Below are 20,421 nucleotides of genomic sequence, written 5' to 3'. Positions count from 1 at the left end.
ACCTTGCTATCGGAAAAAATGCCATTAAGCCAGGATACATGGACTATAGAGAGGTTGAGCAGGTTGGGATTTTATTTGTTGTAGCATAGGAGACAATGGTAATCTTATAAAGATGCATAAGATCATGTGGGACATAGATAAGGTGAACATGCAGTCTTTGTCCTAGGGTTGAGGAATTAAGAACGAGAGGGCAGAAGCTTAAGGTGAGAAGGGCACGATTTAATAAGATTCCAAGGGGTAATTGTTCCACCCTGTCCATCATCAGTATATGGAACCAGCTGCCAAAAGTGGTTGAGCAGGTACATTAACACTATTTAAAATGTTTTCAGACACATATATGGACATGAGTGATTTAGAAGAATATGAATCAAGTGTGTACAAATGGAACTTTTGGGCATCTTGGTCTGTATAGAGCAGTTAAGCTGAAGGGCCTGTTTCCATACTGCATGATACAATAAGGTCACCCCTTCACTCCAGGAAAAACAGTCCCAGGCATCCAATCTTTCCTTATAACTTAAGCCCTCCAGTCCAGACAACATTGCTGTGAACCTTTTCTGTGTAGTAGTGTACTGTAGACAACTTTTTGCCACCGCTGAATTGTTGGGCCAGCCACCAAATTCGCGCACAGCAAGATCCCAGTACTGCAAGCAATCCCTGCAAATGATCCCGTGCCGGTTATGGATCATCACCCAAGCGCTCGGGATTATCCGCCTCTGTAAAACGGCACCCCTCGGGTCTTGTTGGCATCAGTTTAAAGACAGACCTGCCACCACTATCTTGAGGAGCAACAGTCGCTTCACTCTTTGGTACGACACAAAGCAGCTTCAAAATAAAATAATACATTTATGTATCCTGCACGCCAATAGGTACTAAAATTATTATTTTATTAACATAATAATAGTGTGGTTTCATTTTGTCTACTAACTATATAAATCACAATGAATTATGTAATTGCGAAGCAGGAGGTCGGGGTCATGACGAATTCCTGTCGTGTTATGTAAGGAGAGGCTGGAGAGAGAGAGAAAAAGTGAGCGAGCGAGCGAGTCCCACACTTCCTGGTCCGTCACTTAAAGCGTTTGCGGCAACTCGCTTGGAGGATGTCAAGCCAAACACTCGGGCCGAAGCGGACTACACAGGGAGCGCCTTCACACCCCGGCCTCTGCACTATGATCACCACCACGAGGAATATTTTTATGGGCAGGAAGAGGAAAAGAGCTAACCCAGGCTCCAAGAGGTGAGTGTTGCTAGGTTGGCATGGCGCCTTCTCTCCTTTCTTCAGGGCGCCGTTTCTTCCCTGTGCTCTGACGCAGCGCACAGGTACCGAGGAGGGGTGGGGGACTCGTGCTCCAAAACCCGCGAGGAGAGCTTTCCACGCGCGTGGCTCGAGGGCGAATCTGGGGGCGGGCGAGGGTTGGCGGCACCAGGGCTGAGGGAAGTTCAGCAGGGACCGTAATGGGGATTGTCTGCCTCTTGTATTCCTTGCAGTATTGGATCCACAGGTGTCTGCATTTTGTGTGTGTTTATTATCGACTTGAGCTGATTGATTGGCCAACCTACGCTCTCAGATTGTTTTCGAAGCCCTTTGCAGCGAGTGTGTGTCTAATTATTAACTGGCAGGTAGCCAAGCTCAAATGGGTTCCAAGGGGGTTCTTGTTCTTCGACGTGCACCGTCATAAATAAATATTTCCATTAGTTTTACTTGTTTGTGGAGTATTAAATTCCTCTCCCCTTTGCTTATTTGCTTCTGTCTTCGATCGTTTACCTGTGCGTCAGCCAACTGCATCTGTTTCTTTAAAATAAAGCATTTGCTTTGAGTGTTGTACTTTGCTGCAAGTCTTGAGTTACCTTGGAAGCTGAAGTGTTTTACGTTTCCCAGTAATTTTGATACGAGGCGGTGTTATTTACTGGGCGGATTGTGCAACCAAGTTTCCCGCATAGTCGACATCCCGTGATTTACCTTCAACACATGTTTTTTTTGAGACAAAATCCTCTGCAGTTACTCGGCCCGGTTACTCCGGGTAGTGCCTCCCAAGCCAGAAACCTCTATTGCCAAGAAGGATAAGTCAAACACAATACCCCCAGAGTCACACATTGTGCTAACCTGCAAATGTATCACCGATCTCTCATTGTCACTGGGTCTAAATCCTGGAAAACTGTCCTCCGTAGCATTTTTTGAGTACTTTAACCATGTTTGTAGTGTACAGTGCTGTTGCTTTAAAAAACTAATTTTCATCATATTTATACCCTGGGTATGCAGCAGTTCAAGAAGACAAGCTCATCTCCACCTCTTCAGGGGCAGTAAGGGATAAGTTCTGATTGGCAGTGATAAACACATCTCAGGATTAAAGTTTTGTTCTCAGATCTGGTAATAACTTATCTGATGGAGTTCTTAACCCTCACTACAGTAAGAATGTAGCCTAGCTGGAAATGGTACAAGAGAGACATATTTGAATAATTATGAGACTGGATGATGAAAACACACGTGATTCAATTCATTCAGTAGGAACTCGTCATTGGAGAGGGAAAGACTAAGGGGTGGAAATATGACTTGTATTAATACCGAATCTACAGGGCCGTCAATGATACTCGATTGTAGATGAGACTGTAGAGCAAGAATATAAGCTATAAAGAAATGATTAAAAAGGATGCTAGATAGCATTATTTAACTGAGGGTGGTTGGATTTTGGAATAGCTCACCAGTAGAGAATTCAGGGGCACCAGGGTGAACTTACAGTCTTAAAACTTTTGAAGAGAACTGGAATTTTCCTGGTATCCAACATCCAATATTCAGCCGCCAGTCAGTACAATAAGGAGTAAATTCTCTAGTCATTTTTTGGCATCTTGCTGTGTGCCATTTGGTCCATTGTTTCTCCCTCTTATACAACAGCAACCACCCTGCAAAGTATTACATTTGCTGTAAAGCTCTTTGGGAAAGCAGGCTCTAGGTAAATGTTAGCAACACACAAAAAGCTGGAGGAACTCAGCAGGCCAGGCAGCACCTATGGAAAAGGGTACAGTCAATGTTTCAGGCCGAAGGATTTCGGTCTGAAACATCGACTGTACTCTTTTTTCATAGATGCTGTTTGGCCTGCTGAGTTCCTTCAGCATTTTGTGAGTGCTGCTTGGATTTCCAGCATATCCAGATTTTCTTTTACTTGTGCTAGGTAAATGTCAGTTCATTCTAATCTTATCAATCCTGGGGAAAAATAATTTGGATTTGCACAGTGCATTGCATAGTGAATTCAAAAGTAGTCACTGCTGCTTTTAAGAAATGCAGCAGCCAATTTTCACGTGGGCCTATCCTCTAGGTCTCAGTAACAATTGAAATGAAAAAGGAAGGCTTAAGTCATTAGGCATGGAAACAGGCCCTTGGGCCCACAGAGTCTGTACCGACCATCCCATTTACACCAATGCCATTTTATTCTACTTCCCCATCACCTCAGTCCAGATTCTACCACTCATTAAAACACTTGGGACAATTTACAACCCCCAAATAACCTTTGAAACATACACTTCTTTGGGATGTGGGAACTGGAGGAAACCTATGTGGTTACAGGAAAACATACAAACTCCACACAGGTGGCACTAGAACTTGGACCTTTCAAACTGTGGGGCAGAGCCTCTAATAGCTGCACTGCTGTCCAGGTTGGTATTTGAATACCATCTTGGACAGGTGTTAAAGGAAACCGTGTCATCAGCTAAAGGGAAAGACCAATTAGGTGCATATTGATTTGGATTTGCAACATTCCACATGTTAAATTTAAGAAGGGAGAACTGACACGGAATGTTTCAAACAGTGCCAGGAGGTTCTCGAGTTTTCTGTACTCACCCAGTGTAGAAACCTCCAAATATTTGAACTTCATATCCCAGGAGGCCACATAAGTGGCAATGTTGCTCCATATGCAGAATGTGTGAACACTACCAATGTGTAGAGTCAATAACATTTTGAATGTATGTACAGAATAACACTGAACACAAAGATAATCTTGTACTGATTTTGAATGCATGTTAATGAATGAAATTTATTTTGAAATAACTTTACTCACCTGTTTGGTGACAAAACTAAAAGTTCACTCTTGAGCCCTTGCTGATTAGCACTGGGGTAAATTATGTCCCATAAGTCCCTTCTGTGCCACATTAAAGGTCGTCTTGGTTGCCAGCACCCTGCTGTGCTTCTGTGAAATTAATGTGGCTCTGTTGCACCTATCAAGGTATGTGGGATGTGGGGAGATCCTGCATTACGTGCTGTTCGTAAAGCACTGCTGTCCTGGTCTCCAACATCAAATATTCAACTAATAGCAGCACAATAAGCAGGAGATTCTCTGCTCATTAACCATATTGGGATTTTGCTGTGTGCTATTGGTCCATCACATTTCCCTATCAAACATTTGCAAGCAGGCTGCACTTGTGGGGGGGGGGGGGGGGGGTGGGGAAGGAATGGAAGCTCCAGATAAATACCAGTTCATTCTTATTTTATCAATACGTGGATTCTGGTTAATTGGGACACATCATGACCAGTACATTTTGGCCCAATTAAATGGCTGTCCTAATTAGCTGAAGTTTTGTGGAAAGCGTAGTGTATTTAATATTGTAAATATATTGTTTGACTGCCTGTGACCGGCTTTGTGTCTGTGAACTCACTTCCATGAATTTCAGTTCTGAATGTTATTTGCTTACCACTATTGTTTGCACAATTCTTTTTCACTACACATTGGGTGTTTGACAGTTTTTTTTAATGAGTTCAAGCGGGTTTCTATGTGTTGTGCTGGCTGTAAGGTAATGAATCTCAAGGTTGTATATAGTATACATTGATAGTAAGTGTACTTTGAACTTTGATTAAGCATTCTTGGTTTACATAATTCATTACGGGTTGTATGTAAAAGTATGTGAATGGTATGCGTCATTACACTACTACATCAAATGTGAGCGCCCCACTAAAGAAAAGAAAAGTAAGAACACGTATCCCTGGCTCCTTATGTTTTTCATTTGAGTAGTTTCTGGACTTCTAGAACATAAGTGACAACGAGAAAGTTTTAAAATGAATCTGAGATGATGACCAACCTGTTGAAGTGCAGCACATTTTTCTTTGGAAGGGGGAGAGGGCCATTTGAGGGTTTTTTAAAAAATGCACAGCACATTATTATTTGGCAGGGGAGAGACATGGTAGAGTTTTTAAAAAAAAAAAGACAATGAATGAAATTCACAGGTTTATAAACAGTGAATGGTGGCATCCGTCGGTCTTGAGAGACCATGGATCTGCGCCTGGAGTTTCCAGGGCGCAGGCCTGGGCAGGGTTGTATGGGAGACCGGCAGCTGCCCAAGCTGCAGGCCTTCCCCTCTCCACGCAACTGATGTTGTCCAAGGGAAGGGCACTAGGACCCATGCAGCTTGGCACCAGTGACGTCTCAGAGCAATGTGTTGTTAAGTGCCTTGCTCAAGGACATAACCAGTATCCGTTAATAATAATCATAAATGTTTTTTTTAAAAAAAAGCGAAAGTGGCTGGCTACATCCGCAAGATAAACTCATTTGATTGCACAATAGGTAACTGGATGACGTATACTGAACGACTTGAGCATTTTGAAGTAAATAGCCAATGAAAAGCAGATGCTAGTGTTACTGAGTGCAGTGGGTGGAAAAACATAAAGTTTGTTTGGGAGTTTAACTGCTCCAACCAATCCAGGTGAAATGAGTTTCACTGATATCATGAACGTAATGCAGGAACATTTAGAACCAGAACTTTTGTTGTTTACAGAATGCTTATGAAACCTAAAGTGAAATCAAACGGTAGGGGAGTCCATTTCAGCTTGCATGGATGAATGAAGAGATTGTCCGAGCATTGTCGGTTCACAGATGAGCTTAATGATGCACTGAGAGATTGTTTAGTTTGTGAAATCTTAGAAGGAATTCAAAAATGGCTCCTAACTGAAGCAGAGCTCAGTTTTAAAAGAGCAGTTGAAATTGTTGTATCAATGGTAACAGCAGCCAGAGGCGCAATTTAATTGCGGTCAAGAATGAAAGTGAGTGTAAATAGAATTGCAGCGTTTAAACAGACACTTGCATGGCCGAACAAATTATGTTATTGTTGTGGCAGGGGGTCACATACACCAGATTGATGCAGGCTTGGAGGCAAAACTTGATCAAAGTGCAACAAAGAGGACAAAAGTAAATGGATTGCCCAGGGAAGAGAAAAATATAGAAGTCAAGTTGCAGTTTCCAAAAACACTGATTTGCATCTTGTTGATGAAAAATCTGATAATGTTGAGAGTGATACTAACAACAAGCAAAATGGCTTGCACCAGGAGTGAATGGCAAATTAATTAATATGGGATTGGATGCTGCCTTGGCTGTTTCAGTCATTATACAAAGTGAGTTTGAACAGCATCTCCAAGATACTGAACTGAAGCTTGCAGGAATCCAATGAAGAACTTGTACTGGAGAAAAGATAACTCCTGTGAAACTGACATTCATGACAGTGAAAAACAACAAGCAATAAGCCACATTGGGTTTGTATGTGGTAGAAACAAGAGGGTCGTGACTGTCCTAGACAACTATGACTTGATTGGAGATCCATCTACTATTTGCATGCCACATCTCCTGCGATAGAGTCAACTGAAAGCGAATTAAGAAAGGTCCTGGATGATGCCACAGCAATGTTCAGGGATGTCATTGGAAAACTCAAACATATCAAGGGTAAAATAGTGTTAATTGAAAATGCCACACCCAAGTTTTGCAAAGCCCATCCATTTCCTTATACCATCTGTGATAAAGTAGCCAGTGAGCTAGATCACGTGGCAGCTGAAGGAATTCTATCCAGGGTTGAGTGGAGCCCATGGGCAACTCCAGTGGTCCCAGTAGCCAAGAAGGATGGGTCTGTCAGGATCTAATGTGATTTTTAAGGTCACCGTCAACTCAGTACTGAAAGTAGATCAATAGCCTCTGCCCAGGATATCTTTGTAAACCTTACTGAAGGGAAACACTTCAGCAAAGTGGACTTGGCTGAGGCCTACCTATAGATGGAGATGGAAGAAGAGTCTGAAGTTTTTCTCACCATTAACACTCCTGAAAGGCTTATTACTATAAAAAGCTTATTTTTGGAGAAGTGTCTGCACCTGCATTCTGGCAGAAAACTATAGACCAGGTGCTGCAAGGCTACACAGGCACTCAGTGTTACCAGTGAGGATGACAAGGAATACTTCCAAAATCCTCAAAACAGTGCTAAAAACGATAGGAAGATTATGGGCTCAGAGCATAACATGCCAAGTGTGAATTCTTTAAACCAAGCATCACTTAATGTGGTTACACTATTGATGCACAAGGACTACACAAGTGTGCTGAGAAAATTCAAGCAGTTGCAGGTGCTCCAGGACCGTCACAATTGTGATCCTTTTTACTATAACAGGTTCCTGCCAAACCTGGCTGCTGTGCTCCATCCCTTGAAATCATTACTACAGGTCGGGAAGAAATGGCAGTGTGAGGTGGCTTTCCAAAAGACAAAGAAATGGTGACATCAGACACTGTACTCGGATATGATCCACATTGCCCAGTGAAGCTTGCCTGTGATGCCTCACCTTGTGATGTAGGTGCAGCCATATTACATGTTCTGAGTAATGGAAGTGAATACCCCTTAGCCTTTGCCTCACATTTTCTTAGTGCTGCAGAGAAAAAAAAATTACACACAGATTGACGGAGAGGCCTTGGAGTGTAAAATGTTTCAATCAGCACTTGTATGGGAGAGAGTTTACCCTCATTTTTGATCATCAACCACTAGTGTCAATTTTCAAGCCACAGAAGGGTTCTTCATGAACAGCAGCGCAACAAATGCAGAGATGGTCTCGATTTTTTGGTAGATACAAGTACACGATTGAATTCAAGAGGACAACTAATCATGGGAATGCTGATGAATTGTCCTGTTTATCCTTGGAAAAGGAAGTACCTGAAAAACTTACAAAAGCGGACACTCCTCTTGACGTATTCTCCTTAACGCAAATTGAAAGTCTCCTTATTACGGCAGAGATGATCCAAAGAGAAACCAGAAAAGACCCCACACTGTCTCAGGTCTGCATGGTCACCCAAAATGTCTGGAATATGCAGCAGAAATTCCATTTTCCCCATTTTTACCTGTGACAGGATGATCTTGCTGTTGATGGGAGTTGCCTTGTGTGGAGATTGGGAGTTGTTGCACCATCCAAACTGAGAGCTAAAGTTTTGGAGGAGTTGGATAGCAGTCATCTAGTCATGGTCAAAATGAAAGCATTGGCTTAAAGCTTTGTCTGGGGGCCTGGGATAGATCAGATTGAGCAGATTGCCATGCACTGTTTGGGATGCCAACAGGTCCAGAAGATGCCAAGACCAGCACCTCTCCATTCCTGGGACTGGCCTGCATTGCCCTGGCAGAGTCAATTGTTTGAGAAGAAAGATGTCCAGACCTATTGTTTCCTGCAGTCCCAGAGTCAACTCCTACAACTACCATGGAGGAGGCTCCAGAACCTGAAATTGTTTCACAGGCACAAGTTTTACCTGCCAATAAAAGTGAACCACCCCCTGTCAGGAACTGTAAGAAATCCTCCACAGCAATTAAATCTTTAGGTCTGAATGGGACAATTTAAAATTTACTCTGCTGTGGAGTTCACGGCTAAGCAGGGAGGAGTTTAGAGCATGTAATAGTTCAATTATATTTGAGTAATATTGTAAATATATTGTTTGATTAAGCATTCTTTGTTTACATAATTCTTTATGGGTTGTATGTAAAAGTAGGTGAATGGCATACGTTATTATACCACCATATCATATGTGAGCACCTCACTGAAGAAAAGAAAACTAAGTATCCTTGCTTCTCATGTTTCTCTTTCAAGTAGTTTCGGGACTTACAAAACACAACAGAAGTAGTTTTTAAAAAAGACAAACTACAATTTAAATGAGTAACAAATTATATATTTAGATGAAATGCATAATAAATTATAACACTATAAATATTACTGCAGTACTTATAAAACTGTTTGTTCCTAATGGCTATCAATGGAGGAATTCATACAGTGCATGCTGCTGTGTTCTTTTGACTGTAAATTAATAAAATCAGTGTAGTCACCAAGTGTAGATAATAGACTGCCTTCATTACCTTCCTGCAAGAAGTAGTGTCAACAATCACTGCTTTTTAATTTGCTGTCAGTCAGCCCAAATCTCTAAAGTAACACAAGCTTATGCAACTGAGAGTATTTAAAAACTGTTAGCTCTGATCACAGTGTAATGTATAACAGCCAAACAGGTGCCCGTGATTGAAGCTAGTTAGAAACTGTTGCACCTTCCAAATCTTCTTTTTCACAGTACCATTCAAGATTATTGTCAATACTTTAATTCTTCATGGTTCCTAACTTGCTGAAGTAGTGAAATAGTCTCATTTTCACTCCTGGCTGTTTCTGGCATCTCAGCCTGAATACTTGAATCTGCAGAGAGAAAACAGTATTCTTGCTGCTTGTTTCATGCCAATTGTCAGTGACAAAAATCACTTTGAACACTAACACATGTAACTGGTACAATTTAAAATTGTTTTGCTGTAAGTACAGTGTAGCGTCTTAACGGACAAAGAAGTGCATGTGACGGGCACTAGTTAGAAACTGTTCAGCAACAGTCTCCTGTCCTAATTAAGTACATAGTGTCCCAAATGAAGGAAATCCTGGCTATTTTCTTGATCAGTTTTTGTTCTTTAAGAGTTGTCCCAAATCAGCAGCTAACCAGATTAACTGATGACCCAAATATCTGAAATCCACTATATAGGTTAAAAAAAAATTTGGATTTGTATAGTGCATTGCATGGAGTGACTTTGAATGTAATCACTGCTGCTTTTAGGAAACGCAGTGACCAATTTTTATGTGGGCTTGCATCTTGATTTCTAACAATTGAAGTGGAGAAAAAGGCTTTGGTCATGAAGTGTGGAAACATAATCTACGCTGACTATCAAGCACATATTTACACAGATCCTGCACAAATCTCATTTCCTTCTCCGGGCATTCCCATCAACTCCCTCCAGACTCTACCACTTATCTACACATTAGAGGCATGCTATTAGCCAATTAACCTACTAACCCACATGTCTTTCAGATGTGGGAGGAAACTGAAGCACTTGGAAACCATATTGACAGAGGGAGAATGTAAAACCTCCACATAAGACAGCACCGGAGATCAGATGGAATTGAGGTCATTTGAGCTGTGAGGCAGCAGCTCAACTAGCTGTGCTGCTGGGCCATTCATTGAAGCGGAATACTGGAGGGGAACTGTGTACCAGGAGATGGGGAGGAAAAAATTGCCACAAAGTGAACCAGAGAGTGCTTTGAGTTTTTGATGTTGATCTCTGCTTCCAGTGAATTGAATTCTGAGCTGTTGTAGCAGGAAACTTATTGAAAGTAATCCTCATCCCTTGTGTCCACATGTTAACAAGTACATTACACCTGCTACCACAGGCTTGTAAAAGCCCCAATGTTTTGACTTAATTCTTTTGCCATCAGACAGCAGATTTAATGTAACCACTGTGGGAGTACTTGCACTTTAAAATTGCAATGTTCCACTGTAGTTGGAAAAATTAAATCCTGCGTTTTTCTACGTAAAAAGGATTAGGTTGCTTTGACACTCAATTGGAGCCTTTCTGTTAGAATGGAACATTGAATATGTGTTGGTGTATTTTAAAAAAAAGAGCAAGTGGTGTAATTCTTGAGGGATGTTGTTGAAAAGTAGAGCAGTTCTGCTGAACTTGAGTCAAACCACGTTCAGCATACGTGCACATGTCTGGTCTCCCCACTCTGGTAAAGATATAGAGGAACTCGAGTCAGTGTGTAAAATATTTAGTAGAATGGTTTTAGAACTGGAACCTTGTACCTATTGGAGTGGTCAGAACTGGGAAGCCGAGTGGTAATCTGATGGATGTCTTCAAGAATATGACAATGCTTTGAAGGGTTTATATTGAGAACATTTTTCCATTTGTGATGGAGGTCTGAACGAATGGCTGTAAATATTATGTTGTCACTAATAAGTCTGATCAGAAATTCTAGTTAGTTTTTTTTCCTCAGAGAATGGTGAGAATGTGAATTTGTTCCTGTTTGGGGTGGGTCCACACAAGGTGAAATTCAATAAACACATAAAGGAAGAAAAGGGTCTGTTTTTAGATTTGTATACAACATAGAAGGAGGCATCTTTTATTTTCATCCACCAAAAGTGGTCAACCATTTTAATTCCAGTTCCTATTCCCATTCTGACATGTTGGTCCATGGCCTCCTTTTTTTGACACAATGAAACCACTCTCAGGCTGGAGGAGCAACACCTCATTCCATTTGGCTAGCCTCCAACCTGATGGCATGAACATTTGGTTTGTCAGTCTGGTAAAGTTTCCCCCCCCCACCCTCCCTCTTTTCCCTCTTTGTCTATTCTCCACTCTGGACCCTTGTCTCTTCCCATCTGCTTATCACCTCCTCCTGGTGCTTGTCCTCCTTCCCTTTATCCTATAGTCCATTCTCCTTATCAGATTCCTTCCTCTCTAGCCCTTTTCCCAATCACCTGGCTTCACCTATCACCTAGCTAGCCCCCCCCCCCCCCCCCCCATGCGCACACATTTTATTCTGGTATCTTCCCCCTTCCTTTCCAGTCTTGAAGAAGGGTGTCAGCCCGAAACAGCAACTCGGGGGGGGGTGTGTGTGATTAACCTACCGGCCCACACATCTTTGTGTTGAGTGGAAACCGGAGCATTCAGAGGAAAGCTAAGCAGTCATCGGGAGATCATGCATTCCCCATACAGACTGCAGCTGAGGACAGACTGAACCTGGGTCCCTTGAACTCTGAAGCAATGGCTCTACCAGCTGTGTTTCTGTACTTGTGGAACTACCGGGGCTGTCACATACTATTTTGGATGCAGGCATTTGTTTCTGATTTGCATTAATAACATTTACATTTCTGACCATGGATCTTCCTCACTGCTGGGTGAAGCTTTTGTACCTGGTAACATTTTAGGGAGGCCAAGAGAGTGAAACAAATTATTCTCCCTGACCTCTACTTTGACAGTTGCAGTCCTTTGCTGGCAGTGAGGCTTTGGCCTTGTGTGGGCACCTGAGTGGTTCTGTGTGCAGCAGCAGTATGGCTGTGGCTCGAGGGTCAGGTGCTGTTGTCATTGGCAGGAATTGGTGGCATTTTGGAATATTTGCCTGTGACGTTGTGGGAAGAGAAATGGCTGCACAGTAGATGTGTTCCCATGAAAGTAGTTCTGTGCAATGGCTTTGTTGCCAGTGGAACTAGTGGTGTGGGCAGCACCATCTGGTTCTGTACAGAGAATACTATTAGGCAGCTTTACTGCCTTTTCCATCTACAAGAAAAGGGATCTCACAAAAAGCCAAAGGCCCTCAGTTAGCATTCCGTCAATAAGCACCCCACTGAGAGTGGAGGTGTAGAAGAAGTGGAAGCACCCTTCCTGGCATTTTTGGTTTGGAATCTATCCTGTTTTGTCCTCCCCTCCTGCTCTAAATCCCAGATGGTGTTCTGCCCATCTATTCCCTGTGTAACTCTGTGCCATGTTTAATGAAAGTGAAAGGGAAGGTCGATTGAAGTGTTCACAAGGCACTAAGGGTAATAAGAGCCTATTGGAGAAAGAGAGAGAGGGTGGTCACTCTTTAACTCTTAAGTTCAGGGAAGATCTTTTTAAAAAAAAATATTGAAATGCAGCACAGAAATGGCCATTTTGGTCCTTTGAGTTGTGCTGGCAGGCAACCCCCAAGCCTAATCTCGGGACAATTTGCAATGACCAATTAACCTACCAACTGACACAACTTTGGACTGTGGGAGGAAGCCGGAGAACTTGGAGGAAACCTACGCGGTCACGGGTAGAATGTAGAAACTCCTTTGCAGACAGCGCGGAATTGAACCCGGGTTGCTGGTACTGTAAAGTGTTGTGCTATAAGCCTCAATTTCAACCGCTGAAGGATATCTGACATCTTGTGTGCATATGATTTTTTTTTTGGTCGTAAACAGCTATTTTATTTATCCAAGAAGTTGTGTTAATTCATGGGTCAGTATAAAGTCTTATCTGGGAGCCATGGTAATGACTGCTAGGGTTAATTACAAATAAACTGGCATTGAGCTTACCTAAAACTTAGATCTGTGTGATTTGTATGGATATTTGGGATGGGAGTATAGTGACTTTGGGGGAGAGGAGAAATGTCTAAAATTGAGGTAAATGGGCATAATGTTGTTAAATAGTCTTAAAACCTGACCGATGGTATAAACGATAGCATCAGCCTTTGCTGCCTCCCAGGGTAATTATGGATAAGAAGATTCCTGTAGATGGGTGAATCTACAGGAATATTCACCTGTCTGCAGGAATCTTCTTCTCATTTCGTATCTTTCTTCACTGACTCCTGGCTTTGTTACCTTACCTTCATGTTGGTCATTCTTCCAGCTTGCTGTAGGGTGGCTGCCCTAAGGGGAAAAAGTCCAGTTTTGAAGAAAACGACACATTTCAAATTTGTCCAGTTTTACCTTTCCAATTTCCTGCTGGAATTAGCTTTTGTGCTAACATATTAAGAGTGTGAATTGCATTAGAACTGGACTGCTACAGGAAATGTTTCTAAATAATAGAAATTAATCCTTTCATTTAATAGAACCAACTTTTTTTTGGTGTTCTTCAGAGGGTATTTTATGCTTGCCGACTATGTTGCCCGTCTCAATAGATACACAGTTTAAAGTTGTTTTTCTTCCTCCCTTCCCCCCCCCCTCTCTCTGATAGCTTCCCTATTCCTGAAGGCATTTACTTGATGAGCCTTATTTGGCTTCAGGCACTTTACTATTTGATTATTCATGATCGACCACTGGGAGGCTATGCTGCTGTATGTGTAGTTACATGGATTTTGTTTGACGTGGACACTCTGTAAAGATGCTTGATGCTTCAACAAAAATATCAACTTGCATTTATATAGCATTTTTAACATGCTACATTGCAAGAAGCTGTATTATTGTCTAAAATCTGACACCAAGGAGGCATCAGGAATGGTGACAGAAGCTTTGTCATGGAGGTGGAGGGGTTTAGGGAGAGAATGCCAGAGATTGGTGTCTCAGCAATGGAAAGAGTAGCCCACCATTGGCAGGGCAATGGTCACTTGGCAAGTGCAAGGTGTTTAAATTGAAGGAGCGTAGAAATATAGGGTTGGATAACAGACAGCTATATGAAGGGATTTGAACACAAGGGTGGGGGCTTTTAAATGGGTTCAATGCCAATACAGATAATGGAGCATGGTGGGTGTGGGTGGGGGGGGGGGGCTTGCTGTACAGGAGCCAGTATGCAGAATGTGAGTGATGTATGTCAGCAGCAAATTCTGCTGGAAGCTGACATGTCTTTAACAGTCCCCCACCAGCTTCAGCTCAGGACCTGTGACTAACAGTATCTCTAATTAGCATGATCACTGCAAACCCCTGCTGCCCTCACAGCCAACTCGTCTCCCTTTTCCTGATGGCTCTGACCTCTTTGGTGGATGCGATTGAAGCGATAAGTGAAAGTGCTGCTCTACCCTTGGAAGGGGAGGGGATTGCCCATGCCTCTAACCAGGCTGACTCAGAGCCAGCTTTCACTTGTGTTCACTGGGTGGGAGTGAACAGTCACCCGTGTACATTGACTGGTCGTCAGTAAACTGTAGATGGCGGCAGGGGCTGTGGGGAAAAGCCAACACAATGACGTCAGGGACATGAAAAAGACCCAAGTTCAACAGCATCCTGATTTTTGCACGCAATTGTGGTTTTGAAGAAGAAACCCTAGAACTTCTTATCTATTGTAACTAGAATTATTTCTTTAAATGTCAAGGTAGAAAGAGTGAGTATCCAATGCTCTTTGTTGTTTTCAGTGCATTTTTTTTTACTGAGTACAGACTGCAGAACTTTGGTCCTCCCTGACAGCCCACTTGAATTTCTCTATATCTCTATCTTGTCTTTCATCTTCCAGCATTGTGACTGTAGTAGACAGCTTTTTACTCTTCACAACACCAACTAGTGCAGTGTTACTTCTCTAATCCTGTTCTGGGCAGGCTGAGGTGGGAGGCTGGTACATGCTAAGGAGGGGGACTGGTTCACTGCCCTGGATCCCTACATTCTGTAAGCTGGCTTCCCACAACTTTCAGCAGTCCAGGAGGGGACATAGTGCAGTTGTTTCCTTCTTCCTTGGAAAAGATTGAAACCTATTCAGTGCCAACAGGAAGCGGACTTGTCGGGACTGCTGAACAGACAGGTAGCAAAGGTGGGAGGTATGGGTGTGGTCAAGGGTCAAAGCCTGACCTTTTCGCCACAGCCTGACATGGAGTTGCGAGCAGCCTCTGATTTCACTAGTCTGTACCCATCACTACAGCACTGAGCTTATGGAGCCAGGGGAGCTGATACTTAATATTTGCAGGATGAGCTGCTCACTTGACCCATCACACTGTGGTGCAGGTAGTTTAGGAGAAAGGAGAAGGTAAATCAAAACTCGATGGTCATGCTCTGATAATGTCCCTGGCAGTTAGTAGGGGAAGACTCCTTTTTACCCTGCTGACCATATCAACTCCCTTCTTCACTGCATCAATTCCTGCCTTTTCCTCCAGCCTCATTGCCCTGACTGCACTATATTGTTCGGGTCTCCTGGGTGTTTCCTACTTTGTTTTTACAGCACACAGAGAGGTAGTCATTTCATCGCATAACAAGATGGATTTGCTGTGATTAACTCCATTAGATATAGGATTCCCTTGCAAATGTTTTTGAAATGTTGTCAAAATTAAAGTGGATGGAAATGACATTCAAAAGAATGCAAAACAGAGTGACTTGCAAAAAAAAAAATACTCTGCCTTGGCTGCTGTCATATTGGCATCGACCAGATCTAAAATTCTCAATTTGGAACTCCTTTGACCTCGAACCTCCCTGTCGCTGTGATCTCCAGCCCCATAGTCATGCTCTCCTTTAATTTAAAACACTTGCACATTCTCAGTTGCTTAGATCCGCTACCACTACCAGCAGACTTGTAGACTCCACTATTTCACTATCTGAATTCAAAAAAAGTTGCAGTGTTAAGGATAATTTCAGGCTGGAAGCAGCACAGGGCAAGTGGAGAAAATTTGTGATGCACATGGACTATGATCGTGGCCATCACTCTGCTCTGACACTCTTTGCAGCATTTTACACAATTAAAGATCCAATATAAATGCAAGATGAAACATTGCTACTTTTTCATTTGTGTCTGTGTTGTTGTGTTTATCACACTTTCTTCCACTCTATTTGTCCGCTCTCTCCGTTCGTTCTCTCTTTCTCTTCTTCCCCCCCCCCCCCCGGTCTCTTATTAAGGAGGCAACATACATCCATAGTGCTGATGAACTTTAAGCAGGTCAGGTCTTTGTGAAGTGAGCATGACTCAAGTGCAGTGCGTGTAGTAGTCATTCAGGAACAGTGCAACAATCTGCTGGTATTCAAACAATGTCAGCCTTTATCTCTGCTCCATTGTGTAACAAACATGGTTGATAGGTGCTCTGGCCTGGAATCCTCAATATGAAGCTTGGCAATAAGTTGTCAACATGAAACCTTTCATTGTAATTCCCATGCAAATATAATTTATTGCCCAATATCCACTTGTTAACTTTGAATGCTTTTGTTGAGAACACTTCTGCTTGAGTTTGCCTCGCAAGACTTTTCCCTACCTTTTTTCCATCTTGCTCTGCCACTAGGAGGTATAGGCTGCACTGATGCCGAACTGGCCTGTTGTGGATGTCTTGAGCATCAGCCACAGTGTGGCACCTCAGGTTCCATGGGTTAGGCTAGCCTACTCTATGTGGGTGTATTCTTGAACATTTAATCACCCATCAGAACTTGATACATGATCAATCTGATACTCCATATACAGGCGCATTACCTTCAATTAAGATTGCTGCTTCTCACAGATCATAGCCCTAGTAAACCCCAAAAACTGTGCTTGTGTGACCAATGGCAACAAAATGATGTCCTTGTCTTATTCATGAGATTTGCACCTTTCCATTAGCAAATACCTTGGCTCTGATCTTCTAAAACTGGATGGATTCCAAGCCTCCTTTGGTCAAAGATGTTTTTTTTAATTAAAATCTGACTTATTGTTCCTACTGATTGAAGTATGTGTCAACTTTTATCCTTTTCACATGAAATATGAATAGAAGTGAAATCAAACTTCCATTAACCCTCCCACCACTCCTTTTCATTTCCCTGCTACAATTTTACTCTCTTCTCCCACAGTCTTCTAGTGGATAGCAGCCAATTCAGGGACATTCTTGATTATGTGACCGAAATGGTGATGGTTGGTCTTGCATGGGGAACTATTTTCAACATAAATAACTTTTCAAGGGTCAGCCATGTTCCAGGCTAATGTTTTGTTTGGAAGGTATGTCAGCAAAACCACCTTGGGTTAAAATAATCAGAGTAATTTGTGAGGATGAATTATTAACAACAGTGTTTTACAAACTTTGGAGTATGTTGGATCAAAGTTTCAGATATCTGAGACTAATTTTAAAAACTGGAATAGCAAAACCAGTTCCCTGTCCTGAGCCATTTATTATTTCTGATGCTCATAGTGAGGCCTGTTCTCCATCAGGTATTATCGATGTGGGTTGGTGGATCACTTCATTGAACACCTTTGCTTCATCCGCCTCAACAGTCAGGATCTCTCAGTGGCCATCTATTTTAATTCCAATTCCCATTCCCATACTGCCATGTCTGTCCACGTCGTCTTCCACTGCCAAGTTAAAACCAGATTCAGGTTAGAGGAACAACATCTCGTATTCTGTCTGGGTGGTCTCCAATCTGATGGCTTCAACATCATTTTCTGAAATGTCCAGTAAATCACTCCCCTGTGCCTGTTACCCATTCTGTTCTTCTCTCCCCCCCACCCCACCCCCGGCTCCCACCACACTCTGCTTATTTAATAGTCTACTGTCCTTTCCTATCAGATTCCTCCTTCTTCAGTCCTTTGTCTCTCCAACCTGTTGTTTCCCAGCTTATTATTTCCTTTTTCCCCTCCCATCTGGTCTCACCTATTACATGCCAGCTTGTGTTCCTCCACCACCTCCTCCTCCTCCTCCTACCCTTTTATTCTGGTTTCTATCTTTTTGCTTTCCAGTTCCAATCAAGGGACTTGGCCCAAAATGTTGATAGTTCATTTCCCTCCATAGCTGCTGTCTGACCTGCTGAGTTCCTTCAGCATTTTGTATGTGTTCATCCGGATTTCCGGCATCTGCAGTGTCTCGTTTTCCCTGTACTATATCAGTATCCAGTTCTTTATCTACATTTCAAAAGCACCTTTCGTGATCTTTCAAAATGGTTTGCAGTCAATGGGGTATTTTTGGAATGTAGCCACTTTTATAATATGGCATGGCAAGCCTCCAAAAGCAGTGATGCACTGATGGCCAGGTAATCTGTTTCCGTGATGATGCTCAATTGATAGTTTGGTTGAACGTATGTCCAAGGTGTCTAACCAGTCACTAATTGTATTGAAGTTGTTTCTCACTGTTTGTGTGAGGTCAGCCTGTAGCGCTGTTCAGCTTTTAAATACAAAACAAAATCTTTAACCTGTATACTGCAGACTTTATGCTGTACAATTATCACCTTGATGAGCTGTCTAGTGTTAGATTCTGGGCTCAGTTCAAAGAAAAAATTGGAAAACCCCTCTTCTACTTGGTGTCAAAATTGGATGAGAACCCTAGTGACCTTCCATTGAGCTCTGAGCCCAAGATCAAAGTGATGTACAGCTGCAGTCAAGGCATGGATTTTTCATGTGCAGTGTAGATTGGAGAGGATCAGTGAGTCAGTTGTATTGTGCAATTCTTTTTCAAAGTGTTCCTGATGAACAGGGTGCAGTAGCGCAGATAAGTTACTGGGCTGATAGTCTGAATTCATTGTACAGTAATTGAGTTTGAAATGCATTATGGTAGCTGGGAGTTTACATTCAAGCAATTAAATGAAAGTGAAATTAAAACTGTTAGTGGTAACACAAACTGCCAAAATGTTATTAGAACCATTTGCTAATGGCTTTCGGGAAGAAATGTTACCTCCTTACCTAGCCTTGCCTGTACATGACTCCATTTCCACCATTGTGGTTCATTCTTGCTTGTCTCTTGAGCTGAGGAGGATGTTAGTGTTGGGCAGCAAATTGTCATTGATGTTCACATCTATTGAATGAATAAGGAAGTATAAATTTGGGAGGAGAACTGTTTGGTGTTAACTGTATGGTTGCCATTGTGGAATAGTTTTCTGTTTCATGGAGTTGTTATGGTACTGGGATAGAACCCTCATCTTTAACATTGGAACCCTGATCTTGAATCTTTGTTCCCTACTTATAGTCTATTCCTAAGGCCCTTTTTAACCTGTTCCAATATCTAGTTTCAGTGACTGATCTGAGAACTAACTCCATATTCTTTTCCTTGTATCCATTAATTATCTTGCTTAACAAATATCTCAGATTTATAATTGATGCTAGGTCCATTGGTGTGTGCAGTTAGTTCTAAACCAGTCATTGTGTAGGAATTCTTTCCAACCAGACCTGAAAGGACTGGCTCGAATTTTGAGATCTGGCCCTGTGCCTCAACTTGCAGACAACACACAAAATGCTGGTAGAACACAGCAGGCCAGGCAGCATCTATAGGGAGAAGCGCTGTCGACATTTCTGGCCGAGACCCTTCGTCAGGACCTTCTGAAAGGAAAGATAGTAAAAGATTTGAAAGTAGGAGGAGGAGGGGGAAATGTGAAATGATAGGAGAAGACAGGAGGGGGTGGGATGAAGCTAAGAGCTGGAAAGATGATTGGCCAAAGGGATACAGAGCTGGAGAAGGGAAAGGATCATGGGACGGGAGGCCTGGGGAGAAAGAAAGGGGGAGGGGAGCATCAGAGGGAGAAGGAGAACAGGCAGAGTGATGGGCAGAGAGAGGAAAAAAGGAGGGGGGGGGGGGAAGAAAAGCTAGATAAACCAGGGATGGGGTAAGAAGGGGAGGAGGGGCATTAACGGAATTTAGAGAAGTCAATGTTCGTGCCATCAACTGCCACCAAGATGAAGCCACACTCAGGTTGGAGGAACAGTTACACCTTATATTCCGTCTGGGTAGCCTCCAACCTGATGGCATGAACATTGACTTCTCTAACTTCCGTTAATGCCCCTCCTCCCCTTCTTACCCCATCCCTGATTTATTTATTTTCCCCGTCCTTTTTGTTCTCTCTCTGCCCATCCCTCTGCCTGTTCTCCATCTCCCTCTGGTGCTCCCCTCTCTTTCTCCCTAGGCCTCCCATCCCATGATCCTTTCCCTTCTCTAGCTCTGTATCCCTTTTGCCAATCACCTTTCCAGCTCTCAGCTTCACCCCACCCCTCCAGTCTTCTATCATTTTGCATTTCCCCGTCCCCCTGCTACTTTCAAATCTCTATCTTTCC

At 42.6% G+C, this 20,421-nt stretch overlaps 1 protein-coding gene across 3 annotated transcripts in view; it reads left to right on the top strand.

Annotated features, from left to right (window-relative positions):
• The first annotated feature begins 998 nt into the window (after positions 1-998).
• LOC132384678 (aryl hydrocarbon receptor-like) overlaps positions 999-20,421 on the top strand; it is a 190,684-nt gene continuing 171,261 nt past the window's right edge. For all 3 annotated transcript variants that reach the window (XR_009508982.1, XR_009508981.1, XM_059956040.1), the window contains exon 1: positions 999-1,234. Coding sequence is in view for 1 of the 3 variants with exons in the window: in XM_059956040.1 (XP_059812023.1) it covers positions 1,098-1,234 (137 nt within the window). In the remaining 2 variants the exon portion in view is untranslated. The remainder of the gene's footprint in view (positions 1,235-20,421) is intronic.

The sequence above is a fragment of the Hypanus sabinus genome, chromosome X1 (assembly GCF_030144855.1).
Source record: "Hypanus sabinus isolate sHypSab1 chromosome X1, sHypSab1.hap1, whole genome shotgun sequence".
In the NCBI taxonomy this organism is placed as follows: Eukaryota; Metazoa; Chordata; class Chondrichthyes; order Myliobatiformes; family Dasyatidae; genus Hypanus; species Hypanus sabinus.
The sequence above is the reverse complement of the archived record's forward strand: the minus strand, read 5'-3'. Positions and strand labels throughout refer to the sequence as shown.